This window comes from Genypterus blacodes, unplaced genomic scaffold (genome assembly GCF_046128005.1).
Source record: "Genypterus blacodes isolate CSIRO-AG114 ecotype Tasmania unplaced genomic scaffold, CSIRO-AGI_Gbla_v1 ptg000030l_1, whole genome shotgun sequence".
NCBI lineage: Eukaryota > Metazoa > Chordata > Actinopteri > Ophidiiformes > Ophidiidae > Genypterus > Genypterus blacodes.
Genome location: NW_027466843.1, coordinates 5061774 through 5089634, shown reverse-complemented (window position 1 = coordinate 5089634; position 27861 = coordinate 5061774). Strand labels below are relative to the sequence as shown.

General features: G+C 43.5%; 4 protein-coding genes, 1 long non-coding RNA gene and 1 other non-coding gene across 10 annotated transcripts; 1 reads left to right on the top strand and 5 right to left on the bottom strand.

Moving 5' to 3' along the window:
• Nucleotides 1-25: 25 nt before the first annotated feature.
• LOC142994548 (CD276 antigen-like) lies at nt 26-5898 on the bottom strand. Of its 3 annotated transcripts, none has more exons than XM_076145263.1 (9): nt 5778-5898; nt 4254-4326; nt 3813-4151; nt 3107-3421; nt 1498-1620; nt 1197-1229; nt 698-742; nt 563-599; nt 26-442 (listed from the first exon to the last, which is right to left on the bottom strand). In XM_076145263.1, exons 2-9 carry the CDS (start codon nt 4318-4320, stop codon nt 427-429), a joined length of 975 nt encoding a protein of 324 aa, XP_076001378.1. In that variant the 5' UTR covers nt 4321-4326; nt 5778-5898; the 3' UTR covers nt 26-426. The 3 variants fall into 3 exon arrangements, with proteins under 3 accessions (XP_076001378.1, XP_076001375.1, XP_076001377.1); XM_076145260.1 differs by lacking the exon at nt 5778-5898 and adding an exon at nt 5610-5746; XM_076145262.1 differs by lacking the exons at nt 1197-1229; nt 5778-5898 and adding an exon at nt 5610-5746.
• A 1002-nt stretch (nt 5899-6900) lies between these two features.
• On the bottom strand, nt 6901-13351 carry jpt1a (Jupiter microtubule associated homolog 1a). The gene is made up of 5 exons (XM_076145208.1): nt 13148-13351; nt 11679-11821; nt 8874-8971; nt 8723-8750; nt 6901-8406 (listed from the first exon to the last, which is right to left on the bottom strand). The coding sequence occupies exons 1-5, from the start codon at nt 13201-13203 to the stop codon at nt 8267-8269; spliced, it is 465 nt and encodes a 154-aa protein (XP_076001323.1). The 5' UTR covers nt 13204-13351; the 3' UTR covers nt 6901-8266.
• Nucleotides 13352-14329: 978 nt separating this feature from the next.
• Nucleotides 14330-16680, bottom strand: LOC142994919 (small ubiquitin-related modifier 2). The gene is made up of 4 exons (XM_076145809.1): nt 16556-16680; nt 15566-15697; nt 15072-15143; nt 14330-14823 (listed from the first exon to the last, which is right to left on the bottom strand). The coding sequence occupies exons 1-4, from the start codon at nt 16574-16576 to the stop codon at nt 14758-14760; spliced, it is 291 nt and encodes a 96-aa protein (XP_076001924.1). The 5' UTR covers nt 16577-16680; the 3' UTR covers nt 14330-14757.
• A 732-nt stretch (nt 16681-17412) lies between these two features.
• On the bottom strand, nt 17413-25068 carry LOC142994810 (ADP-ribosylation factor-binding protein GGA3-like). Of its 3 annotated transcripts, XM_076145678.1 has the most exons (17): nt 24985-25068; nt 23956-24040; nt 23782-23857; nt 23594-23692; nt 23373-23496; nt 23153-23250; nt 22844-22924; nt 22581-22718; nt 22262-22343; nt 22040-22162; nt 21207-21407; nt 21045-21118; nt 20530-20951; nt 19922-20199; nt 19203-19372; nt 19001-19111; nt 17413-18755 (listed from the first exon to the last, which is right to left on the bottom strand). In XM_076145678.1, exons 1-17 carry the CDS (start codon nt 25019-25021, stop codon nt 18645-18647), a joined length of 2310 nt encoding a protein of 769 aa, XP_076001793.1. In that variant the 5' UTR covers nt 25022-25068; the 3' UTR covers nt 17413-18644. The 3 variants fall into 3 exon arrangements, with proteins under 3 accessions (XP_076001793.1, XP_076001794.1, XP_076001795.1); XM_076145679.1 differs by lacking the exons at nt 23956-24040; nt 24985-25068 and having other exon boundaries at nt 23790-23852; XM_076145680.1 differs by lacking the exons at nt 17413-18755; nt 19001-19111 and having other exon boundaries at nt 19236-19720.
• A 337-nt stretch (nt 25069-25405) lies between these two features.
• LOC142994880 (uncharacterized) lies at nt 25406-26279 on the top strand. The gene is made up of 3 exons (XR_012961440.1): nt 25406-25500; nt 25872-25938; nt 26080-26279. It is a non-coding gene; the product is annotated as an uncharacterized LOC142994880 (long non-coding RNA).
• Nucleotides 26280-27365: 1086 nt separating this feature from the next.
• trnat-ugu (transfer RNA threonine (anticodon UGU)) lies at nt 27366-27438 on the bottom strand. Its single transcript has one exon. It is a non-coding gene; the product is annotated as a tRNA-Thr (tRNA).
• Nucleotides 27439-27861: the final 423 nt, after the last annotated feature.

Sequence of the window (27861 nt, the reverse complement as noted above, 5' to 3'; positions counted from 1 at the left end):
ACAGACATGACAAGCAAGAATCATGTGAAAAAAAGTGCGTCATCAGTGTTTTATTATTCACTAGTTGATAAAAAGGAAATGAAATTGCAGGGGTTGATGGTTTCAGACGTGATTCAGCTGCTAAAGTTTAAACAGAACTCAGAGGTCCCTGTCCTGCTACACAAATCAATGACTTTCCTGTGCCTGCTTTCAAAATAAACCTCACGCTGACCTTTAAAAGCTTGGGAGGAATGTTTACACAAAGCTTTTCATTCCCTAAAAACTACAAAACAAAATAGACTATTTGGCATTCTGGTTTATCACAGTCTATTTGCAATTTCCGTTTACAAGCACACAAACCTGTGTTAATGACAGAGTTGGTCCATAAAAAGAAAGGAGAAATGATTTCCCAAACAAATCAGGAAGCTCTGACGGTGGCCGTAAGTCTCACTCAGCCGCTTTCCTGGAGGCCAAGCGAGAGAGATAGAGATAGAGATGGGGAGAGAGAGAGAGATTGTTTTAGATGCTTGATCATTCCTTGTACACTGATCTGATTGGGTCATTTTAGTTGTTCATTTGTTACCTCAGGTCGGATTGTGTGCAGAATTTGTCCAATGCCCCTGCAAAGAGAGGAGCATTTAAGCTTAGAATTCAATGTTAATGCAGACGGTATGATGAAATAAGGACTCAAACTCTTCCAGGAATAAAACAATCATACCTTCTTCCTCATCTGACTCCTCTCCGCGAACCGGTCGATTCTCGCCTGTAGAAAATAGAAAGCATTCATTCAAGTAGACTGATGATGACGGCAGGCTGTCAATCATGAGCCCACTTTAGGATCCTGGACCTCCCAGGTCTTCACCAGGGCCAAGAGTCAAGAGTATAGAGTATAAAGTATAGACTTAAGAGTATAGAGTTTAGAGTATAGAATGAAGTTCCCAGGTCAGTTATGCACGTCAACAAATTGTTGGGCAGAGTTTCAACTCAGGCAGAACAAGTCTGAACAGCCTTGGAATGAAACTGTAGAGAGGCAAAACCGGCTACAACTCCTATTTTGTTGTTGTTGTTTTTCTATTTTTATTCCCATATCACCACCACAGATCAGATACTTTGTGTTTCAGCCAGCAGCTGAGACACAGAGAGAGAAGTTTCAGTGAAAGTTTCCAGGGATCCCAATTTGGAGAAGAATCTACCTAGTAGCACTACTTCACACGTACCCATGAGGGGATGTGTTGAGTTCCTCCGCGCCTCTATTAACACAATGACAAAGTAGAGACTCAGAACATGAGTTTGAGTTGAGTTGTTTCTCTTGAGTGAGCCTTAATCTTCTTCACAACAGTAGAAAGAATGCACTTCCTGTTGGCCACCTGCCAATGTGCACAGTGAGCTGGACGAGTTTGCGCTCCCACCCTGAGGAGTGGCGTGCCTTTGAAATGTGGCGCTGCTGTTCTCTCCTTTGTAAAACAAGGAGGCGTGCAATGATTTTGTGTTGTGAAAAAGCTCCGTCTGGATACTTACGCCGCCGTTTCTTCCTATACAGCATCAAGAGCAGGAGCAGCAGGCCCACGATGAGAGAGCCGACGACCAACAGGGGAGCAACGACCCCGGCAGCTGGACGAGAGTCCTCACTTGGCTGAACCCCTGGATACATAAACAGAACAATAAAAGGTTACAATGACCTTTGGCCTATTCGCTCCCAGAGTCGTCACCTAAATCAAACATGTCAGCTGTGACAAACAAACTCCGGCGGCGACGTGGACGTGTGAACATGTTGCTTCACTGTGATAAGAGGCTGTACAGCAGATATAGATAAGCACCGGCTGATAGCAACATTTTATGAATAAAAAGCACAGAGCTGTCAGGGGTCAGGGGTCGTCGCGCGTCAGATCGGACTGAGAGGAGGGCTGCAGTTGGGCTGTGTGTTTTATTCGTTCGATTTTATTCTAACTTCTCCTCTCTTTTGGTCATTGAATCTATGGTCTGATTTGTGATCCGTGTACCTCAGCATTTGCTCTCTTGTTCCCGTGACGCAAAGAGTTAACAGTCAATTTCACTTCTTGCTTTCTGGAAATTCCCCTCACCGCAAAACCTCAGACGCCGACAACATATTGCAGAGTGGTTTCTCTAAATCAAACGGCTCGCTCGGAGGAAGCATGTCATGACCCAGTAAACAAGGGCTGGGAGGGGAGAGGAGAGGACATTGTACTCATCTGTGAATCCGCAGGAAGCAGGGCTGTAAAAGCTCAGGTGTGTTTACAAAGCTGTGGCACATTTCAGCCGATGGCCTGCCTGTAGTTATTGAACTGAAACTACAGCGAGATCGATCCATCAGTAAAGCTGTTCTTAAGGTGTTACAGCAGTCTGAGTCGAGTCTGGAGACATTTGAGAGATTTCTATCAGGCTCTTTCAGCTCTGTCACCGTCGCTATAACGACATCAAACTATGTGGATCTTCGTGTTTTATCAGGTGTTTTATCTGGTTCTCACAAACACAGCCCGAGTTATAAAAATAGAGTTTTTCCACTCCGTCACACTAGCTTCCTGCTGTAGGAGGAAGATCTTCATGTTCGGTCTTGATATGTTTATAACATTTACTGCCTGTGACGGCTTCAGGTGTGGTAAATGATATGTGTACAATCACGTCAACTACTTTTTGTTGTGAGTTGCCGATGTTATATTACCGGTTTAACAAGCTGCATTTGAAAGCATTCAGCAGGGATTAAACACGCGGTCATCACAATAATGAGCCTCACTGAAGTTAGACAACAGATCGAAGTTTGAGAGAATCATAAGCTTACTGAGTAAAAGCATGAAGTCATAGAGCTGCAGTGAGGTAAGAAGGCGGATGTTTCTCAAACAGAGAAACCATGGGGGCTCTCATTTCAGGACATTCCTCCAGTTGTGACTCTCCATGTGTCCTCATAATTAAATGTAACTTGTTAATAACTTGTTATATCCTATTAGGAGGCTCACAAACGTGAACTAACTAATCTGGTGTTTCATTTCTCCATTTCAAAGGGAAGTGCTGTGGGAGAGTCTAAATTTGCATTTGTGTGTTGTCCTCATTTCACTTGTAAAGCTCTGTCAGTAAACACGCAGAGAATCAAATATCATGCTTGACAACATACCTGATTGACCTAAATTACTGGCCACATCAAACGGCACCTGTTCTTCTCTGCCTCCGTTGGCGTTGTACACTGCACAGGTGTATTTGCTGGACATGGACCCTTGCAGCACAGACAGCTCACTGAAGAGGCTGAACAGGCCGTCTTCCATCTGCGTCACATTCATGTAAGAGCTTTTCGTCCACTCTGCGCCATCCTTGTCAAACCAGCGAAGTTGACCTTGCGGGTAGCCGCCCTTAGACTGACAGCGAAGATTGAAATCCATGTCGTAGGCGATCTTTGTGGGACTGGACTGAATTGTTGGTGTGTTGTACTTGGCTGCAAAGAGAAAAACGGAAGAAAACATCAGAAAATGAACAGAATTTAACCATGACAGCACACAGAAGGCAGAATCAGTCCACATTACTATGCTGACGGACAATTTGGGACGAGCTGCTAGACAAACAATCTGAAGACTGAATGTGAATCTGCATGAATGTGAAACAAAAAGTAACTCCAGAGGGGAAATTCCAGTATAAACAGGAAAAATACTCAGATCACGAGACAACATCCTTTACATTGTTCTTTCTCTCTTACAAATATATTTCAAAGAAATTTAAGGTAAGACTGAGGGTAAAAAAAAACATCCAGAGACAGAGGCAGAGTCTGAGATCATTGGCGAGTTTTATTTCTATGTGGTCGTCAGTCTGCGTGCCAAAAGCTTTCTCACCCGTGACGTCGAGCCTGGTCCCCATCTTGCTGACCCCGCTACTCGTCGACACAATGCAGAGGTAATCTTCTCCAGCATCCGTCAGCTTCGTGTTTGTGATGAGCAGGGACACGTTCATGTTTTTGTTATTCCATGATGGCTCTGCAAACTGAAAGCGGGACTCTGCCGGAGAGATTCGCCCTTTATCATAAAGCAGCAAGGACTTCTCAGCCTTCTTCCAAACGACGTTAAGGATCACTAACTCCTCTACATCTTTAGTGATCTTGATGGTACACTCCAACATCGAGGGATGGTCTTTCTGGACCGTGTTCCCGGCCTTGACCTCCAGACTTAAAAAGGCTGTAGGTTGAAATGACATTTTCAGGCAGAGCACACACAGGGACATCATTTCAAGCTTCAAATTATCACAATAAATTCAAAGACCATTAAGGCAAAACTTACAGGAAGCACTTCCTACACAGAAACAGATGACAGCAAGGATCAACCAGTCGGTGACAGTGGAAGCCATGTTACCCTGAAAAGATAAAAACATGAAATCACAAACATTTCAACACAACTATGTCGGACTGGTACCAACAGGTTCAAGGAGGTCTGGATCCAGATGAAGATGTTTGTTCGTACGGAACCACATTAATAGAATTGGAGTTGTTTCTGTCTATTTGGTACCGTATACAATTAGAAATGCTGTCTAGGCTTGTTCGGCCTTGGTGGTGGAATGCTGGTCTATGTCGGAGATCATTTGTGGTTTTGTTTGTTAGTTTCCCAATCCCTGAAGCTGTTTATTACATGTCCCAAAATCTGAAACCTGCAGATCTCAAATTTCACTTTTGTCATTTTTTGGTCACTTGACTTTACAATTCTGTGGGTGTAAAAATGCATTTGTCACAGAGAGGATGAGTTATATGAGATACTCCTCTGTCAGACTGAATCAAGAATATGTCTGCAGGCAAAATTCTTCATTTTAGGTTTCACAAATTGAGGCAGAAAGGCGAAAAAAAAAAAGGAAATCATGAACAACAGTCCACATTGCTTTGACCAAGCAAGTAGGATGGACAGTCGATGTCTTCATGTCGCTCCCTCACATTGCTCACTTTCAACGCCTCCCAGTAAAACACATTATTGACTAAGAAACATTGTTTGTCTTGTTACAGCAGCTGACAGGAAGAGTGGGCAGCCAAAGGTCCCCCAAGGACGTTTCAATGTCCACACTTGCACAACCCACTTAAGTATTGTGGTGCCAACTGAAAAGGGATCATATTGAAAGAGAAACTTTCCAACCACACTTCATTTGCACTTTTGGTTGATTATTAATTATAATCCTGAGACTCGTGTCCTGTCAGGCAGAACAACATGGTCAGCCTGCACTGTCAAGAGTGTATGGAGACATATAACATACAACATAAAACCTTTACTCCATATCAACGACTTTATTATGTCTGTGTACTCATTCTAAATTTAAATTACATCAAAACAGCTTCAGCAATATCAAACTAGATTATTTAGTCCCCCGGCTTTTATAAGAAGCTTAGACACAACTCATTATTCTCCTTCTGCATTTATAATAATAATCATTAAAAAATAAATAAACACGGGATTCATTCATTCACTCGCTGTAAACCGAATTTAAAAACAAGAAACGTAAAAAAACTCATATTTTCTTAAACTCTTTGTTTAGCGCTGACGTAACACAAATTAAACAAATGTTTACGCGTTGACTCGTAAACCGATACGTCTCCGCTCAAACGGCGAAAACAGAAACTTGACGGCACAATAAAACATAACGAAGTTTCTACTCACCTTAACGACACAACATTTCTTAATAAACACACACACGCCGATCAACATTGTCAATATGTCGGCAAACTGTATTCACCCGCTCGGCTAAGCGGAACACGGAACATTGATAAAATGTGAGTCATATGAGTCATAAAAGGAGTTATTAATTAAGAGAGAAAGACAGCTGACCGTTCAAGCTCCTCCACAGTGGAACCACGGTGGGTCTCATTCGGAGATTCCTGGAGAATGAAGGCAGGCGAGGAGTCGGCGGTTTTCAAGGCTGCGACGTTTATACTTTCACTTTCGATATGACTGTAAGCACGCAGCCATTGCCAAAATAGTTGCATTGTTTTCGTGTTGCATTTGCAGAGTTCAGAGAGTTTGGCACTCAGGCATTAAGCTGCTCTGTATAGAGATGTAGGCTCAGTTAGACATCAATAAGGTCCAGATGTTTCCCTGTGACCTTTTCCCCTGAAGCATCTGTATCTGTAATGTGCAAGGAGACTAGAAATGCATTTGCTGAAGAAAATGCTGAACATTTTTCTGAATGCAACAAGTGCCTGAAAGATTCAAGACTGAATGCCTGAAAAATGTTTGGTTTCTGTATGTGAAAGTATCAAGGGCCTGAAGGAAATGTGAATGTATTCTAATAAAGATGGAGAACATTTTAAACTGTCACTTTCTAGAAACCCATGAAATGTGTGAAAATGCTACAACTAATGCTGAACGAATGTGGTTTCTGTTTTGTTTCTGTACCTGAAAGAATCAAGAAGATAAGATAAGATGAAATTTTATTATCCCGAGGGAAATTACTGAAGAAGTTAGTTAGAAGCAGTTTGAGTTTCAACCAAAGCTCAAATCCTTTGAAGCTGTAGTTTGTTTATACACAACAGTTGCTGCCAATTAAACAGGGACACAGAGCTGAGTCAGTCTGAAGGCAGAAGATGCCTGAAAACCACATGTCGACTGGCTCTCATGAAAAAAGAGTAAGTACTAACTGAAAATGGATTGAACCACGAGAACCAGGAGAACTTCCTGAACATGTATTATGGTCCAGAAAGGCCCAAAAACAGTACCGGCAAGTTGAAAGAGACCTAAAGATATTTCCTCAGCTGAAAACATTAGGCTATGCAGTTGTCGCTTAAAGACAGAAGGAGCAAAAACTACACACGACAGTGTATACCTGCGATTGCCTGAAGTATTACACATGTAAATAGTCCTGCTGTCCTCGAGCTCTGCATCCTAACCTTTCACACACACCTTCACATAATGTGTTTCATTCTCTGGGCCAGACAACACTGCAAACACCACCCATGGTCAAAACAGATTTTTAATGTTCATTTCCATTTGTGCCACGTATTGAGTTCAAATTTCCGTATTGATCTTACATCTAGCAACAATTAAGACAGAATGCAAACAGGCATGACTTGCACCTTTTAAAAACCTACTGTAAAAATATGACACCACAGGAATTATGATTGATGTACCGTCTGATACAACTAACTGACCTGAAGGTTGTCCGGCTGAGACAGCGTCGTACCTGTGTTTGACAAGACAGAAGCGATGGGAAACGGGGGCTCGGGGGTTTTTGGGAATCGAATGATGCCACGTCGAATGTACAAAAAGACTTACATCTCCAGCGCGCGAGCGAATCGTCAGCCGATGCATTAAGCGAGGAAAAAAGTAGATAAAAAAAAAAAAAGGCCAAGCTGTCATAAGGTCACTTGTCAAATCGAGGCTTGGGTTAACCAGAGACACTGAAGACCGACGACATTTCCACTGACTTGCAGCAGAATGGTACGGATCTCAGTGCTCCTGCTGGGACGCGTATGGAAAACCCAACCCTGTTTGATGCTGGAGCCTCACACCAAAGCAGGCACACCTTTTAAGCTAGGAAAACACCGGACACTCGCCACCGGCACTGCAGTTCCAATCGTCTCAGGTGAGGGACTACAATCTGGGAAGAAAAACAACAAAAAAGACTCTCCTTTTCCCAATATTGGACCGACAGCACTCATCAAAAGCCAAATGCTTGCATCATTTAAGACGACAATGATCTTAAGTGGCTCCTTTATGGGTATTAATACTGCAATCCATAGAAAGATTCCAAATTCATGCAACATCAACACAGCAGATATTCCACAAGAAAGAAAACAAACAAACAAAATAAACCCTAACAAAACGAAATCATAAATCTTTCACAGTTTTTCTTTTCACATTCATACATTACGGGCCGCACGTACATGCAAATGGGCCGAAACTGAACATGGTGCAGAACCGACAGCTCACTTCGTCTTACGCTCATCTTCCAGAAACCAGGTGGCGTGATGGACTTACAGCTTCGTGCCGTCGTGACGACGTCATGGGGAGATTTAGCGTCAGCAGATGCGACAAAACAAACAAAACGGCGTGACCCTTGTGCCCCTTCTACAGCGGAAAGGAGGCTCTTAACCATATACATAGAAATACATAAAGTGCTTCTGTCAAAACAAACAAACAATAAAAACAGTACAAAACGGTTTGTAAAAAGGAGGTATCAAAACAATGCACTTGGGGGTGAGGAGGAGGCCCACGTCTGTTGGACATCAGACACGTGGGATTTACCTTGTTGAAAAAAACAAAACAAACAAACAAAAACAATGACGGATGAGAGACGAGGAGGGGCAGCTGGGTGGGGGTCAACCCAGGATGAGGCTGGACTTGCCCCCGGGCGGGTTCCTGCGGGTGGATGGTAGTCCTGCGGCGGCCTCCTCGGCTGGGGGGGCCTCCTCCTGCTGCTGATGCTCCGGGGCCGCTTCGGGCTCGGCAACACTGTTGTCTGAACACAAGCACAGCCACACAGTGACTCGTCTGCACACTGGGACTCAGGACCTATTGTTATGTTACGTCTTTTCATTCCGTTTGAATTTGTTTTGCGCCATTTGAAAGGAGGAATTTTGACCTGTGTGTTAGGAGCTAGGAGCGATCTCATCCAAGAGGACCCGAGTTTAAACATAATTAGGTTTTGGTTGGTGCGAAACCAAACAGAAGCTCCGTTGTTACCAGATACATACTATATTTGGTTTGCATTATGTTGTCAGTTATATTTCTCACATGTGTCATGAGGTGCTTCATGTGGAGATGCAAACACTCACCAATGTCACACACATCATGGTTGCCTACCTGCGAAAGCGTGAGGGAAAAAAAGATTATTGTTTCAACAGATTAACAGAATGTGATGTCGTATTGTGTCACTGCAGCCTTGACAGTAAACTGTACATGCTCCGAACTGAACTGTGATCTTACTGTGGCAGGGGCCTCTGCAGAGTGGCTGCCGGTTTGATTCCCTCCTCTCCTCAGGGGGGCTGAGGGCTCGCCACATAGCACACCTGTGGGCTTCCCACCTGAAATTAAGACGGGACACGGGTACGTTTGATTAAGGAGGGAATCACACGGGAGGTGCAGCAGCCTGACGGGTGAATGTTTAATTACACCATCACCGAGCTCACTTGTGTTTACTGTGGTGCTGGGAGTATTGGTTTGCCTCATGCTGCAAGTCCACCCTGATACTCTTTCCTGTCTTTGTTGCTGCTGAGGTGACAGAGCGACGTATCAGCTTTATGTATAATAATTAATAATAACTACTTATAATAAACAATCTGTCCTCTGAAGCAGCAGTCTAAAATGTCCCACGGTGTTCACTGGAACATTTCCAAATCCACAACAATGTGTAACACAGTGCAAATGCAATCTTTCAGGTTTGGGATCCTAGTCTGACTGGTCTGAGCTTAGCCTCAACACAATTACGGGAAATGCGCTCAACCGTGCTTGGTGGTGGCGTGAGTTCCTGCAAAATAGAATCTGTAAGAAAAGTCCGAGGGATTACAAAGAGGTGTGGATAACAATGCTGTGACCCAGTGACATTATGACATTATGACAGTGATGGCATTAATGAGAGAATGCGCCCAGCTTGGCTGCTGGGAGGCACGTCCTACTCATTTAAGGACTCATGACGATTGGGGAAATTCTCAGATCTATGAAGTTTGTCTTGTGATTATCATATAAAATGTCAGGCTGACAACACTTCTGTTCACAGCGGTGATGTCAAATTAATATATGCAGTCATTTCCTGTGGTGTAGGCTTTTTGTATTACAGCCAGCCAACTCTTTCTGCTTCAATATTGGCATTTTACAACAGCGTGGTTGTATTAGCCTTCAGTGGGTCTGGAGCTGGGCTGGGCTTCTGTTGTGCGAGTATGGGTTCACTTCTGTTCCTGTTTCAATGCTTTACGTCAGGCGAAACCATTCATTGATAACACTGGCTCCTCTCTCCTCTTCTATAGAAGCATACACGCCGTTTGGCAGCCTGTGAAAACTGCAGCTTGGATCCTTTTCTGTCCTCCGTCAGCAGATCGACCCTCTGTCATCCATTCACATTTGTTTGTAATGTTAAGTGTGATTCTTTGAGACTGAGAATCATAGCTGATCGGTAAATCATATCGATCCATTCATTGACGTCAGCATTTGTCAGATGAACTGAGGATGAATGTGCCTCTCTCCACTGATCTCACTTTCACATTTAGAAATCTGTGCCTCATGCCGTGAGATGCAGTGTGGACTGAGGTGCCTGAGCCGAGAGCTTGTCATCACTGACAGCACCCGTGATCTTCTTACTCCACAAAGTCCAACTATGATTGACAAGCGGCCTAGCACAGCTTTTCTGTCTGATTTACCACTCCTAATGTCCAAGACTAGACAAAGCTTCAGAGGCCCATACATTCAAGTTCATCTCCCCTGCTTCCAGATGAAATCATGAGAAAATCGTCTTGCAAAATGTCCAAAATAAAATCCAGATGTAGCAACATTCAAGGGAATTTTAGATTAATAATGAGCACAGATGAAACACAGATGTGCAACTTGGCTCAGGGGTGACGCAGCCGGGATCCTACGCCCGTACACACACACACACAAACACACACACACACACACACACACACACACACACACACACACACACACACACACACACACACACACACACACACACACACACACACACACACACACACACACACACACACACACACACACACACACACACACACACACACACACACACACACACACACACACACACACACACACACACGAGGGTCAAAGTGCCGATACCTTTTCAGAGTGCCCACGCCAAAGAGAGGGGTGTGTGAATGTGTGTGTGTGTGTGTCTTTCTCAACAAGATTAATCATGTAAACAGGGGCAACAGCAGGAACGTTCACTTAAGAGTAATTGTGTGTCTGCTGTGCTTTTTGTACTGTTCACACAATTATAAATGGGGACGCACTTTTGCTTTGCAGTGTGGGAAAGAAAAAGTGCTAAAGTCGGAGTTACAATTTTAGCCGTATGCAAATGCCGCTGAAGGGGTCGTTACTGTTGGGGAAAGGCAGCAGGTCTGCTCTACATGCTGACTTTAGTTTCATTATTATGTCAGGATGAACTTGTCTTGAGATATCTGCAGGTTTAACCAAGAAGCTGCACAAATAGATCCCAATGAGACGAGCTGTCCAGGAAGAATATCAGCCACTGAATATCTAATGACACCAGGAAAAGACAAATTATTTGACCAGTCAAAGTATCAATTCCGTTTAGAGAAGTACTGCATATTTAATGCGGCCTGTCAATGGGAGACGATGAAAACAATGATGTCTACATTATGTTCTGGTGAGACTGGAGGAAGACCTGGCCATTAGAGGAGAATGGATCTCTGTTGGAGCCGCCTGGCCCACCGTTTTATCCTCATCTGTTAAGGTTCATCAGGGAGTTCTTGGTTTGTTTGAGAGCTTTGGGCTGGGACCAACATGTTGTGTGGGCCTGTGAAGAAGCCCTTTGAGACACTCCACGAAATGAATTGAGGCACAAGCGCCAATTAGCAGAAGGAATAACTGTCCCTTTCTGTATGGATTGTGTGTTTTGGGGTTCATTAACTTACACCAATCACAGATATTGGGGTAAATAATCTCAATAAACTCAGAATGAATGATACAATGTAAGTTGGACACTGTGGCAACATACTACGCCTGGAATGAGAGAGCTTGGGAGGAGTGACATAGTACCTGGAGGGTTGTTCCTACGATTGGCGTAGGGGTCCTCGGGCTCGGCAAACACGCTGGAAGCCATCTTGTTTTTTCGGGCAGGAGGTTTATCTTCGTCTGCGCCAAAGGAGATGTTGGAGCCGCCGCCAGGAGGGCGCAGAACCCTGTTCAATGAGGGGTGTGAACACAGAGCCAGTTAAGGGTGGACCAAGTGCTTAAGGTGGTTTGTACTATTTAAAAAAGTCTTTCTGACAATGAAAAAGTTGAACAGATGTTTTTTTTGCAATTACTGAGTTTCTCGTGGATTGAAATTGTATTTGTGTCACTTTCGTGTCCCCCTCAGGTACGCTACGACACACACACAAACACACAACTTGACCTGCTTCAACAAACAATCGCTCATGTACGGTCCGGTATGAAATTGTGTCAAGCTTCAATTTATCTGCCTCTTGAAATTCAAAAACAATCAATCAATATTGATCCTTTGCCAGCATTAGAGCAGTCATGGAGGAAATCACTGAATGATAATAAAAAAATAATGAGGTCATTCTGCTTGGGACAATTTGATGAGTCATTATAAATAAGACAACAAGCATCCATGACCCAAGATTCAGACATGAATCATTTCAGACTGGTTTTAAACACACAACGTGATTAATATCATTTGTATGCATGAACTGAATCAATCTGGCACACTTGTGTTTTCTTAGGAAGCTGCTCATTAAAGACCTAAAGCTGTGACTGTGGGGGTCTGAACCCTCTGACTGCTCTGATGACACTGAAGCAGAGGAGTGACGCCTACATCAGGGATTCAAACACGCAGTCGTAAATTATGTTTCATTCCCGGTTGCTCCTTTATTCTATCTACACGGTAATCCAGATGAAAAGATGCCCCGGTTCATGTCAGGTGTGGCCAGCTGGAACATGGCCCTGAGGGAGAAAACCAGGAGGAGGTCCACATCAGCCTTCATCTCCACGGGGGCCCCACCCCAGCCCACCCGGGGGGCCCAACCCCACCCCACCCCACCCCAGCGACGGCTCAGACTGTCTCGCCGCGGTATAACGGGTGTAAACTCGCTTTCTGGTCAAAAATTAGACAACAAAGAAATGTGACGAATATGAGCAGCAGCCCAGCCCGCCCCGCAGGCCCGCAGAGAGAGAGAGAGAGAGAGGGAGAGCGAGAGAGAGGGAGACCGGAGCAGCTCGCCATGCTTGCTAGCTGCCGCTCCACAAAAGGGAGGGGAGGAGAAGTGCTGTGTAACGGAGAAAACGGGAGCGCTCCATCCTCAGCGACAAAACGCTCAGGGCTCCATTGTGCATTGTCTGCTCATCTACTGAACCTTTCCGAAGCAGTTACACAACCATTTAAATAAAAGCAAAGCTAGAAAATGTCGTCTGGACCGAGCCTACATCATGTTAAGAATGAGCTCCTTTACGTTTGACGGGGCTGCACAGGCTAGCTGCACAGGCTAGCGCGATGGGGGCTTTACCTGGAACTGCTTTTAGCGTTGGGCTCCATCCCTTGAAATGTCGTGGTCGTCGTCATGTTTGCACCGAGTAGTCGAAAAATGTGACGAAATCTCACAGGATGAAGTAATTACCTAGAATAATAGTTTCATATGCAGCGTTTTACCGTCTCATCATTGTCTGTGGTAGCCGGTAGCTGCTGTTAATCTATCAACCTGTGTCTGGAATGGACCACTGTCAAAAGAGCCGACGTTACATACAGCATATCCGGTTGTATTTCCACAATAAAACGTACGAGAAAACAAAGGTTTCATAAAGACCATACAGACTATGAATTAACAACAATATTTTACTATATATATTAGTATTTAAAGATTAATACGTCGCGCTGTAAAACTGGATTACAAAGAAAATGCCATGTTCTAACTTTAATTTCGAGGTCAAATGCTGTATTTCCGGTCTGCTTCTGTTCATCTCTGGGCTTTTTGACGCAGAGGCGCAGCAAAATCAAACGTGAGGAGGGCGGACCTACAAGTGATCACTTGCTTCATATCGTTGGACGTGCGGCACATCAATCGTGGATGTTGTAAACAGGACATATACTGTCATGACTCTCTCCGTCATGAACTGTTAAAACTTAAGTCATACGTTTATCTTCAATGTATAACTGCACAGTTTTAGCTTGAGAGTAATTGAGCTCAGTAATTAAAACTAGAACAGATTGGCTACATTCATGCCAGAAGGGTTGCAAGAATCGGAAGTTATTGATAAAATTTCACTAGTTATAGCATCATTATTATTATTATTTTTGCATGAGGATTGAGTATGAATGTGCACAAAAGTAGGATACAATACACAGTCATTTGGGGATGAATTCACATTTTGTAGAATGAGCCACGCCCACTCAACTGGACACAAATCGCAGAAAAAGGGACTGTAAAAAAACTAACTTTTCATATGACCTGGAGCAGACATTTCATAGGTAAGATTTTGGGATGGGTGATCCAGAAGCGTGGTGGAAAACATATGGGCGGAGGGATTGATGCAATCATTGCTTTGAATCAACAATTATAACAAGTCTGATTTTAAACCAATCATATATTTTTGGTCAATAATAAATAGGAGGTCCTGTATCAAGTTCCACATTCGTTCTGTTGAGGTGCATGCTTAGATTTCTTTGAAACAAACAAAACCATAGACATACATATTTAGAAAAAAACAATTTATTCCAATAATACATTTTCATAACAACAGATGTAAGTGAGTTTAAAACGAAGGCTAAATGGACGACAACAAAATTCAATCTGAATCAAAACCTCAATGACATTAAGTAACAAAAAAAAAAAAAGATGGAATTTTCAATCAACTGTCAACAATAATTACGACAGTTTTATTATACACTTGGGCACATTAGATTTACTGCAGCTCGCAAGTTGTCAATACTGCACGGTTCTGACAATGATGACAAAGGGTGTTAAAATCGACCAATACCGACTGTGCTGCCATCTTTGAACATTGGTAAATCTGTTCTCCTGGATGGTATCAACACTGGTCATGAACATTTGAAGACTGGGCTTAATGTAGAAGTTCAGCTGTGAGAGGGGGAGGTAGGGAAGTTGGGAGGAAACAGTCTTTAGAGAGAAGAGCCTCCAGTTTGCTGTTGGAACACATCGATTGTGTCTTCATCCTCCATTTCTAGCTGTAAAAGAAAAGTTTAAATATCAGTTCAAAAGATTGTAGAGCAAATCAAGCAGTTCAAACTTTAACTTTTGTCATTGCCAAATAATGAATGATGATGAACGTTTCCAATTTAGGACACGTTTTCCACATCAAGAGTTTGTGTCAATGTTGGACATTCAAAAGCTCTCTCCTACTACAACACATTGTAATGAAAAGGGGACAACAAATCAATTAGAAACCAGACTGATCACAAAGCTTTGACCTTACCTGTGAGGGTGTGTCAGTTTCATTTATGGGCTGACCATCAAATCGAAACCTTATTTGCCTCATTGTGAGGCCCTGTGAGGATAAAGAGCAATACAAAACTGAGCCTGAAATAAAGTATACAAGTAACAAAACAGGATACTTATTGCGCTACAAACAACTGATGTTCATCTTAACAGGTGTCTAAGATAAAGATACATGTTTTTGTAGTTAATCGCTCGATTTCTAGCGTTGTCAAAGTTAAATTTGCAGCTTTCTGTAGGTTCTTATGGTGGTAAATGATGATCAAGTTCCTTTGGGGATCTTTTATAAATGTAGCCATCAAAACCTGGGATACTTGCACGATTTCATCCTGTGAGTCGACTAAGAACTACACCTGATTGGTCCGAGACTCAGCCCCCACTAAACCCTGTACTTCACCCGCACATGACTCTACTGATGAGCCATCAGCCGGGACCAGCAGGCAGCTTGAATCTGGGGGTGCAGCTCAGTCTCACCTGCCGTTCACAGTAGGCCTTCATCAGCTTGCTGAGCGGTGTGTGTCTTTTGATCTTGAACTGGACCACAGAACCATCCTGGCCTGCCACCTTCAGGTTGATGTGCTCATTGTTCTCTGTCTTTACTGCCTCCTGCAGAGAAGAGAAGGAGGAAAACTGTGATGGAATGACAGCATACCTATTCCAACTATGATTTATGGATCAAATCAATGGACATTCATTGTAAAGGAGATTTATCAATGCATCAGCTCCCTGTGGGATAAGGGACACAATGCAAATACCTCAAACTGACTCATGAGGTGAAGAAAAATGGGGGGAAATGTGAAAGGATTTAGGAGATTTAACTCCCCGTCACTTCTCTCTTGGTCACATTTATGAGCAGAGAGCAGATGATTGATGCTGCTGAGCTCACAGCATCGTTAGCATTTAGCGGGCACATTAACAACGGCCTAGAGCGTCCAATGATGCAGATTTGCCGTGGGATTGAAATTACACCATACGAGCACCTATAATCGATTTTTACCACGAACAAAATAGAGGTAAATTGAAAATAAAACACGCTTCGAACCTTTTTAGGGACTAGTCTCTGTATCCAAACCTTTCACTTTAGCCCAAGGCTACAACACTGCGCCGTCCCGTTATTCATTTTACTTCCAAGTTTTCCTACCCGGAATTGCAAAATAACATTTACCGACATATTGCTAGTGCACTTATTCCGACATTTAAGTAATAATTAAGTATATTTTGATAAATATTTTAATGGTTTTGTATTCAATTCACCCGGCTATCACGCATATTAGCCATGTTAGCTTCCCAGGCTAACACTGTCTGCTTGTTAGCTAACGTGTGCTAGCTCAGTTTAAAGTATCAGCAAACAGGCGATCTGAAGATCAAACGTTCAGTCGGCTTCAAGCTCCACTTCTCCCCAGCTGAAGCGCTCTGAAGCTTGCACGCTGAAAACCAAATTCTCAAGCCGGATCGTGTCCTCACCTTTGGCTTCTCGTCTGCCATGGCTGCGGTAGTGTTGTGTTGTGTGCCTGCTGCGGCTGCGCTGTCTGCAGAGCTCTCTGACCATGATTGCGCCACTTCACAGTGCGCAGAAACTGCTTTGCGTTTGTTTCTACAGAACTCACGCGTTGGTTTAGTTGTGTTCCGAGGTTGGTTGTGTTCCGAGCGCACACACACACGGTCTCTGTATGCGTGCGTGCATTTGCATTGGGTGCTTTTCATGTCATTTACGTTTATATTTTCTGTTTTAATTGCACTAATAAATAATAGCAGTGTGAGATGGGAGGCCTGTATGGATGACGTTATCCTCACGAATCATATCACATCTGTTAAGGACATCACCACACACACACACTCACTTTGACAATCATGAGCGTTGCTGTATTTAATTTGCATCATTCGTTTCATTATTGTTTTTTCTTCCAGCTGCTTCCATGAACACAACTGAAGGCATGGATAACAATTTATCAAGTGCATTTTATTAGTTACACAAAGTCACTGCTTATGTGTGTTCTCATTGATGACATCACCACACAGGCAGGCTGACCAGGTCATTGGAGCTGTTAAAGGTTAAATTATTCACGCTTTCCTAATTAACGGCAGCTTAGGTTGGATCAAACCTTTAGTTATTTAACAGAAAACTGTGTGTCTTCATGGTTGAAAACACAGTTATATTAGGTTCACATTTGTATTATTATACTATAGTTAAGGTGTTGTGTGTGTGTGTGTGTTACTAAATCTAGTTCATCTCCTGGCTCTCGTGTGTGTATATATATATATCTGATGGTGTTGTTAATAACGACAGACAACACTGACAAATGAGGCAAAGAAAATTGTAGTACAAATAGATTCATCTGGGTCTTTATTCTTCATGCAGATTTTCAAAAATATGCAATCGATGACATATACGAAACTAAGACCAATACATTTCTTTTTTTACAGGAAATATTGAGAGAATATATAATAATACAGCACTAACAGCTCCGGAAAGACAAAAATAGGAGGTCACAGTTTTAGAGGAACTTGTTAGGCCTAATGCACCGGATGAACCACCATGTTTGGATTGTTATACTCAGAGAAATATGTTGTTGTATGATCTGGGAAACCCTTTGGAAGAATCCATTTAGCCTGATTTTCCTCACCATGGCCTCGCATAACAGGAATAGTAGGGCTAAGACATTACGCTTGCTTCTTCCGATGCTAAATTGTTACTTTGCACTTTCAATCGGAGCCTTGCTCTGCCAGAAAAGGGACCATAGTCTGACACAGGGCTGCCATTCTTCCTCCCGGGCATCACCTTTTACCATGAAAATGCTAAAGAGGACCCACAACACCCTGTGGTGGGATGGTAGAACTGCACAGAGGTGAGATTTGTACTACATTGCTCCACTCTTGCTTAATTTGGGAACACTAGTCTGAACATTAGGAAGCAGTCTCGGTCGGACGGCAGCACACATCATCGGAAGAGATTGCAAAGTTCCGGACCGTAGCGGATTCAATGTCGGCTTCTTCCCAAAACCAAAATAAATAATACATTCATGATAATAGTCAATAAAAGACCAACATACTGAAAGCCTGTGATACCAACCCTAAAACATGAACAGAACAAGCTTCATAACAGAAAACACAAAAAAAAGGTCGACTTATATCAGATACAACTGCTGTAAAACACAAATTCTTAAAGTTTCATGATCTATCAATCCATTATTGGCGTGGCAGATTCTCAGTGAGTTGCTCTCTTAATGCATTGTGTTATGTAACAGAAGGACTCTTCTCTGTTCCTGTCCAATGTCTTCTTCAGCATGAAAAATTGCTGTCATCAACGGTCCGCAGCAAATCATGACAAATGAACCTTAACCTGCTGTTAAGACCGTTTGGCGTTCTAAAGTGCAAGTATTCTGCAATCAGTTCTGAATGAGCACAGGAGTATTCGGTAGGATTTCATGTCAATATAAAATGTGAGCACAATACCAATGCTAATAACTTAATAATAACTTAGTGACCTAAGGTTGTTTCCCATAAGCGTACTCGTTTGACGCCGTTGTGTTTACTGTTTACACCTCAGGCAGCTCTATAGCGCCCCCCATCTGTCAGCAGGTGGAAACTGGTCCAGCTCTCCTGCCTCTGCGCACAGCCGCTCTCCCAGTGTGAACGTCAGCTTGTATTTCATCCGAACCTTTTCCTGCAAAGCAACACACGCAAAAGCAAACAGCGGCGTCAATCAGCACCTTTGTTGTTAGCTGGAATGTAAATCTTGTTGTTTTTTTAATCCACCGCTGCTGAATTGGAATCACACTCTTGTCATTTCACTCTCATGATTATCAGTAAATTATGCAAGGAGATTATGTTGACGGATCTATGTGACGTTACGAGCAAATCAAGTGCCTTCTTCACTCCTTCATGCATGAATACTAAGAGGGACGCTACCTTGAGAGGATTGGCCAGCAGCATGACCTGAGTGATGGCAGCAGGGGGAAGAATGGGGTTAAAAGGAGTCAGCTCTGTCCCCGAGGGCGCCTGCAGCCTCACCTTCATCAACTGGAGAATTGACAGGACAGACATCAGGTGTTAAACCTTCAACTGTGTCAATCCTTTGAGGGACAGCGGCAAGGGCCTGGATGCGTTTTACCTTCGGCACGGCCGCCTGCAGAGCCACGTTGGTGATGGGCAGCGGCGCCGTGTTGAGCATGGACGCCACCATCACCAGCACATCAGGCCTGCCAGGCGGACAGTCGCTGGCAAAATGCAGCAGCACGCGAACGCCGTCTTTGTCATAGGCCGTCACGGGACACATTTTGCCTGATAAAAAAGACACAAACACAACACGTTTACATGCACTTTCAAACTTTGATTATACTAGAGATAAAAACAATAAAAGATAAAAAAGGAAAGTGTGCACCAGACTTCCTGTCTCTACGTTTCATGAATGGTGTGAGGATGTGATGCGAGCGTGAACACAGAGCGAACGCAGCGAGCCGACCAGGCGCCACCAGCACCTCCCCCGCTCCGCCGTCTGTGGTCAGACCAATTATCTCCGTCGAACCAAATTCAATATCCTGCTTCCTTTCCTGGCAGTTTGCGGCTTAGTGATGAGTCATACTGAGCTCCCAGGTGTCGAAGGTCACCACCTCACAGTTCTTCACCCCTCTTCCAGGTCACAGTTACATGTGGAAGGAAACATTCTAACGTTTCCAAACACAATGGTATCCTACTTAACATACATGGACGTATTAAAATACTTGGGTCTGGCCGACTGTTGTTGTTGATGATGAACTTTTCTCTTTCATATTCTCACTTGAAACACACAAACAAACATACAGAGCCCCCAGCCCGTTTCCTCAAACTCACTTGGCTTGATGGCATCCAAGGGAACAAAGACGTTGGCCAGGGAAACGTCTTGTTCCTTTGCTGGGCTGCCCTGGCTAAGAGGGAGGACGGGAGACAGGGAACGTAGCAGAGGGCTGTCATCCGCTAGGCTCAAGGGAGGTGTGGGGGTGGATCCTGCTAATATCCCTCCAGACAGGGGGCCAGACGAGGAGGAGGAGGAGGAAGCGCCAAGGCTGGAAGGCAGCGGCGCACTCCCGCTCTTGCTCAGCAGGGAGTCAAAGTCCATTCTGCCAAGTGAACTGTGCGGACAATAACAGATTCATAAGGCATTTGTTCAAGACAAACACAGGCATCCGAAAGTTTCCTAATCACATTTAGAAATTGTAACCGTATGAAGTTATTATTGCAATCTATCCTCTGCTGAGTTGTGTTGCTTAGTTACAGTGCTGATACACTGCGATGGGGTCACACCAGGAGCAGTAGCTATAACAGTTTGATAGACTCTTGACAGATGAGTTTGGCAAAAGTTGCAGACACCTACAACCCTGCAAATAACAAGTCAAGCATCCATCACGAGGGCTGACACATGAACTTCCCCCCTTGACTCCACGGAAACAAGTCTGACTTACTTTTTAGGACTTCCCAGATCCAGCATGGCGAGGTCCTGCAGATTGTTTTGGAGAGACGCCGAAGCAGACGAAGAAGCTCCAGCTGTGAAAGAGCCTTGGTGCTGGATGAAGGGGTTGGTTAATCGAGCCGGGGTTGAGAGAGACGAGGGGGCCGCGCTGTAGGAATGATGGAGACCAGGCGGGGCCGCGGCGCTCAGCAGTGGCCGCGGGGCTGTGACCGATGACGAGGCGGAGATGGTGGAAGCAGCAGGTGCAGGCAGGGCCAGTTCGGGGAAGAGCGAGGCGGAAGCAGCTGTGGAGGACTGGAGAGGGACGACTGGGCTTCCCGCCCCAAAGAGGGCCTCTGTGAAAAGCGAAGGTGCAGAGAAAGCAGGGATCTGAGGCGGAGAGGAGCCAAATAGGTTCAAATCCTGAGTGGAGTCCTGCAAAAAAGGTCAAACGGTCAACATTACACTCGTGCTTGACATTGTAGATGAATTGCAGGTCATTGACAGTATGCGTGCCTGTATGCGTGCCTGGAAAGACGTGAAGTGGCTACTCAAGGTTTCGTGTTTTGGTACAGTTGGAACTGGAACTGGCTCCTTCAGGCCTGGAAATGGACACAAATGTAGCAAATTTCTTCTCTGATGACAACAAAACAGTGAAGTAGAACAATGTTGCGGAATAGGCGACGTTACCTAAATAGAGCAACTCTTCGTCCAGCAGCGAGAGTCCAGCAGGGGGCGCATCTGGGGTGTGCGACACACACAGCAGGTCTGCAGGTATGGAGAGCGAAGGCTTGGGGGGCTGCTGCCCGGCTGGAGAGGGACTCTGCAGGTCCAGACCCATCAGGTCAATCAGTATCTCCGACTCCTTTGTGCTGCTCGGGGGCTGTGAGCCTGTGAAGTGAAACAAAGAGCCGGGCAGTGTAAACAAGATGCATTCACTCTCACAAAGAAAACAACAACGTAAAGTGTAGATTAGTAGCTCCTAACTGCTGGCCTGAGAGGGATAATCTACATTTGGTGAGCACACAGCGTTGGAACAGTGTGTGAACTCAAAGGAGAAAAACAAACACACTCAATAAATAGCTTGGGGCCGTTTGTTTTCTATCAGTCAGATTGGCAGCAGGTGATTGTGTTCAGGGCGGCAGGTTCTATTGTTCTATTGTGCAACTGTTTGACACGCTGGTTTAATAACAAAGTATCCTTCAACTTCAATCAATGTAAAACAGTCCTGTGATTTTGATTCATTCGTCAATATAAAGTTGAGTTATCAGCATTGTCATAGCAACCCATTCATGGGAGTTTTTTGGTTTTGCGTCCTTATTTGTTCATGTAAACCTGCGGCATGCGGGAGGAAACCTGTTAGGAGGGTTCGAGCTAAACTGTTCATTTCCACGTTCCATCACAGGATACACCAGACGTCTTCATCACCATCGGTATCTTCATCAATCTATTCAGTACTTTTTGCAATAATATGCTGACAAATATTACGTTTGAACTGTGTTGCTGCGGCAGTTAACATTTACCCCGTTTCCCTGGTGATCGTGTTGGTGTATCCGCCGTCTCTCCATTGACCGTCTGTTCCTCCACAATCTTCTTGTAGGCATTAATGGCATGAGAGAGGTCATCGCTGGCCTGCAGGATGTCCCCTGTGAGAGTGCCGGGAGAAAGACGTCTCAGACGGAGCTGCGCTTTGAATCACGACTTAGTGTGAGTGTGTGTGTGTGTGTTTGCGATCCAACTCTTACCCAAGCTGGTGTCATTGTCCTCAGACTCGGTAGCGAGCTGAAAAACCGTCTGCCTCAGTTTATCACAATCGCCATACAACTCCTAGAAGAAAACATCAACAGAAAGCACTAAGTATTGACCTTTGCCACCCATTTCACCACTGAATGGGAAGCGTTAAAGCCTTTTTTATGACAATTAAGTATCTGGAAATGACCTCTATCCATGCTGAATAAAAATAACATTAACTGAGCACATTCCTCTCCAAGTCTCTCCTACCAGACCGATTCGATAGATTGATTTCTTCGTGCAACAATATAAGGAGATATGTGTAAAAGTGACCTTGATGAGCTCTTTATCTCCGTCTGTGGACTCGTCGGCGCTGAAGTGAGCGAGCATCTCGTTGAGGACTTTGACGCTGTTGTCGACTTCCTCCAGCGTGCTTTTTTGCCTCGTCACTCTCTTTGTTCTCACCTCATCCTGTAAACAAGGATGTGGCTTGTTGACCATGAGATATATATTTATACTACCACAATCAACAAAGTTGAAAGCGGCCCGTAGCCAATGCACTGATATAGTTTATTATTATTATTATTAAGTCTCACCTCTTTGACCATGTTCTTAATGAGCCGATTGGCCTCTTGCAGATCTTCAGGCTTTTTGCTTTTTAGAAGTTCTTTTAACCTCTGCAGGGAATAACCAGAACCATCAGTCAGACACTTTCGCACAGATCAGCATGCTGCAAATATTCAACCCACACACAGGTTCACAGAGGCACTGAGAGAGCAACTGAAAAGAGCAGCAAAACAAACATGCAGCCAAGACTTGCTTGAGCTACTGCTGCAAATGAACTGACACGACCTTTGTCTCGGTTAGAGGCAATGCTCACGGGTCAAAGCCAACATATCTCTTACCTTGCCCTTGTTCTCATCATCAAACACGGGATTCTTTGGCCGTGGAGGTGAAGGTGTAAGTGTATCAGGAGGGAGTTCCGGGTCGACCGAGACAATACCTGGTTCAAAAATCAAAGGTGGCAAGAGCACTATAGTTTCAATAGATTGAAGAGGGGGAGGCGGGAGAAAGGTGTCCTAACAAAGTGTGATTTTGGTCGTCCCTTTGCGTGTAATAGTTTACCCTGTGCCTTCAGCATCTGATAAGCTTCAGAGATTTTCGTCTCATCTGGCAGAGAAACCGTCCAACTGTACACCATCTCAATCACTTTCGTCTTCACCTGCTCTGATATTTTGTCTCCGAAGTACTGCAACAACAACAATAGCAAATAAGTGCCTTAGAATCTCATCAGACAGCCTCTCTGTTCATCAAGTCTCCACTAGAGGGCGCTCAATGTTACTCACTTTGGGTGAAACCACTTTAATAAGTTCGTTTAAAAACCTAAACTTTCCAACTTCATTGTGAAACCGCTGCCCACAGCTCTTCATGCAGGCCTGGAGGACCTGGAGAGAGTAAACAAAGCCAAGGTAAACATCTTTGTAGTGCGCAAGGTTAAGATGAAGGACAACAGGAAGAGATTACAGACACAGACCGTCAAACCTTGTAACGCCTCCCATTCTTGAGGGGACTGAATCTTGTGAGCCAACAATCTGACGGATATCTGTGGACTGAAGGAAACATTATGAACTTAAAGGCTCCATTAAAGAGACACAGGAGAGTGGCAGCAGACGGCTGTGATCTGAGGTTAGGAGTGAGATGAACGTACCCTTCTAGCAGCTTATTGGTTTGGTCACAGAATCCCATAATATACTCCCAGTCTTCATGAGTGTTGGACGGATTGGTGGCTTTGTCTGTAAAACAACAACAAACAGTTTCTCATCAACATTCAGCATTGTGTTGGAGCTCCCGTATATTGCTGTGAAATAAATAGATGGATCAAATTTATAATCTATAGTCATCTAAATGTTTTGGATTTGCGTATTTCATCAAATCCAGCATTTCTCATCTGCCATTCATGTGTGAGCGGCATAGAGCGCCACACTCGCAGCACACAAGCCTCTATGCAACCTTTCATTCAAAGTCAAATGAAAAGTGTGAAATTGTAGTGTAATGCCTCCTAAATTCATTTTTTCTAATTACTAATAGATGGGCCCAGGTTACAGGAACAATGACATTGTTATGACATTAATACATTATAACTTAACTTAAACAGTCCTACTTTGTACAACAGTCCTATTTTATTACGTGAAAACATATTTAATCTGCTTTTACGAACAAAACAAGAATGCACTTCTGTTCATGTGCAAGTGATAAATAAAGTCTGTAGTCCTTGTTCAGGGCTGATCTCCCTAAACATTTCTCTCCAGGTGCACCGCAGCTCCCCTGTAGCCCGCAGACATTCCAATAATCCAGTTTTGTTGCTTTTACATTGTTTAAACTTGTCGCCTGCAGGTATTTTCCAACAGGCGCCTGCGACTGCAGAGAAATGCCAAACAGTATGGAGGTTCACCGGCCTTTTCTTTTGGGCTGCTAACAATTATTACCCAGATACAAACAATAAGCTACAGCAAAAAGATGAAGTCAGATCTTTGTCTCATGACATCTTTCCGTTGCCAGACGCTGGCAATGCTAGCCACTTTTTGTCAACACAGTCCCAAAGCAGCCTCTGTCTCCGAGCCAGCTTTGTCACGGCAATCGAAACAACATTTAACACGGTAACGGTGACGTAGCTACTACGCTCGTAAAGACAATACGCATGAAATACGTAGAAAGGTGAGTCTGAAGGCGCACTTACTGAGCAAAGACTCCAGCGACTCATCATCACCCGCCATGTTTGTGTCTCAGGCAAAAATAGCACGTGACGCCTGCTGCCTTCAGGGACCGTAGGGAATGTGGCGGTCACTCGCTGAGCTCTAAACTAAGCACTAAGCACTTTATGAAGTCGTTATTGGATTAAATTTGGGTCTGGGCTGTAGTGCAAACATTGGCTTTGAGTTTTGGGTGATGTTCTATGTCTCAATCACATTTAAAAGTCCACGTAGTAGGCAATCGTCTGTTTGTAACATATTACCCCTTAAAACACAGGCCCGGCTGGTCCTAACGCTGTTACGCGCTGTTCATTCTACATTGAACCGGCCTATCGCTGCATAGTCAAGATTGACGCGTCGGCCAATCACGTCGGAGCATTGCCTCCCGTGTCAGCCAATCACGTCGCGGCGCTACTTTTTCGTTGCTAAACACGGAAGCAACAAAGTAAGTCAATATTTTTGGTTTTGTCGTCCTCTTCTTCCTAGTATTGGCTGCGATTAAAGTAAGTAGTAAGTAGTCGTCCTGATTATACTACTTAACATTTTATGATTCATATTGATAACGTTACATTCAGCGTGTTTATGTACTGCAGTGTTACACTGTGTTGTTATAAGCATGGTCACATTCACTGTTAATTAGTTGAGAGCTATGGTGGGTTTGCTTACAGTACCTACAGTTTTACTGTACACGATATTATCCAGATAGATGACAGCTGTTAATTGCTGTAGATATATTCATTACTGTATCTGATTGCAATAAAGCATGTTATAAGTGTAGTTTGCCTATTGTACAGTACTGTATCCGTAAATATGCACATCATGTTTATGCTGTGGTACATTGTTGTAACTATTGATATTTCCATATTTTCTTTAGATGAGCAATAAACCTCAGAGCACCAGAAGCCCCAAAGCCGTGGAAGTGGCACGATCTCTATCAGAAGGTAAGCATCAAAATGATTTAGTTAATACAGTCATTACTATGCAGGTAACTTGGGCATTACAATGGTGCAGATAATATCAATCAGATGAAGGACTGTACACTGAGTGACTCCATAGCTTAATACTGATTCCGATCGTTTCAGATTGAGAAATGCCTCATGCCTGCTCCATCCTCGGCGAGGACCCCCAGCCCTGCTCCATCCTCTGCAAGGACCCGCGGCCATGCTCCATCTTCTCCAAGGACCCCCTCTTTCTAAATATATGTGTTGAAAATATGTTTATATTGTTCTTCATTCCTGTTTTGTTATCGCTATATTCATCATTTTCATAAATTAAAGGTAATTCATCTGTGTTTTTCAAGAGTAAAAAATGTACCTCTCAGTATATAATGAGCGCCTAAATTTTTGCAAAGGGTGGGGATCGAACCGGAAACCTCAGGATCAGAAGCTCTCTCATGTCAAAGCTCCTCTTCTTCCCCCTTCTCCCCCCCTAAACAGAAAATGCAAAACTACGTTTTAAAAGAAAAAAAAATTTGTGATGCAAATCGACATATAAAGCTTTAGTGATGAAGGGTTAGGTCAGGAGACATCAATTTCTCCACTTTTCCTCTCCTTTCTTCTGTCGTTTCTTCTTCCCCCTTGTCGCCCTTTCTTCCCCTGCGCTTCGATGTAGAATGAACAGCTCGGACAGCGATTGGACGCTGAGAGCAGACTTTCCTGCTAGCCACCAGATGTCGGTGTTATATGTCTTAACCAGGAAATTAAAACGACCCTCATAGTGAAACTAGCAATTTAATGCCCGAATAAACTGGAATACATAGTACGAAGTTCTTACTCCGCGTTGTATTCACTTTATTATTAACTAAATGACGTTCTTTAGTCCATTTCCTGCGTGTGGTATTTGTTCATCGTTACCTAGCTGTCGTTTCACTTGATATCCAAAACTGATGCAAGAAACCAGACTAGAGTTATGCATTAGTGCTTCGATTGGTGACACATTCTTGTTCAATTCAATACATTTTATTTACAGATTATAAACGTCTTAAAGCTGCTGGGTGCTGGGTATTACTTACCAATATCAAGATACTTCTATATTTCCCATCAAATTAATATAGATAACTCTTTTATAGTAATGTATGCATAAGTAATGCAATAACATCAGTGTTTTTGACCATAAGTTTTAAGTGATATATTTTTATATTTTACATAACATCTTGGTTGTAGTATTCGCAACTGGTGAAGTAGCTTCGTCGTAGTTGAGACCATGCAACATTCATGTTTTAGCTATTGACGACGGATATGTTGGCGAGTGCATCATTGCGCGATCCCGAATGACTGTAAATGTCAAAAGAGTTAATTATCGTTGCAGCTTTGAAAGCATAGGACAGAAATTGGAGTTAGAAATACGTTTGAAAACGAAAATTGTATTCAGGCCCCAGCGAGATTTGAACTCGCGACCCCTGGTTTACAAGACCAGTGCTCTAACCCCTGAGCTATGGAGCCCGGCACATGTGTATATAAGCGTGAGAGACAATAGATATTAGAACATGGAACACAAACCGGAAATCATCAGCAACTTTAAACGTAACCAGTTTTCTTTTAAAGTCGAAAATGGGGTTTAGTATGTGGTCATGTTTAATATAGTTTGATAATATAAGTGTATGTGGTGGTTGCAACTTTTAAAAATGCTATGATACGCGTAGAACATGACATTGACATGACAACTGCAATGTTTTGGATTGCAGTTAGAATTGGCAGCGGATGATTTCGCTTCCAAATTTAAATGTAGTTTACCAATCATCAAGAACTTTGACGTAAACATTCTTCATTTATCATTTTAATTTGTATATCTTGGTGCTTTTTTTTTTAAATGGAAGAACTTGAATAGTTTTTCCTAGTACATTTTTGATGGAAGGACTTTTACTT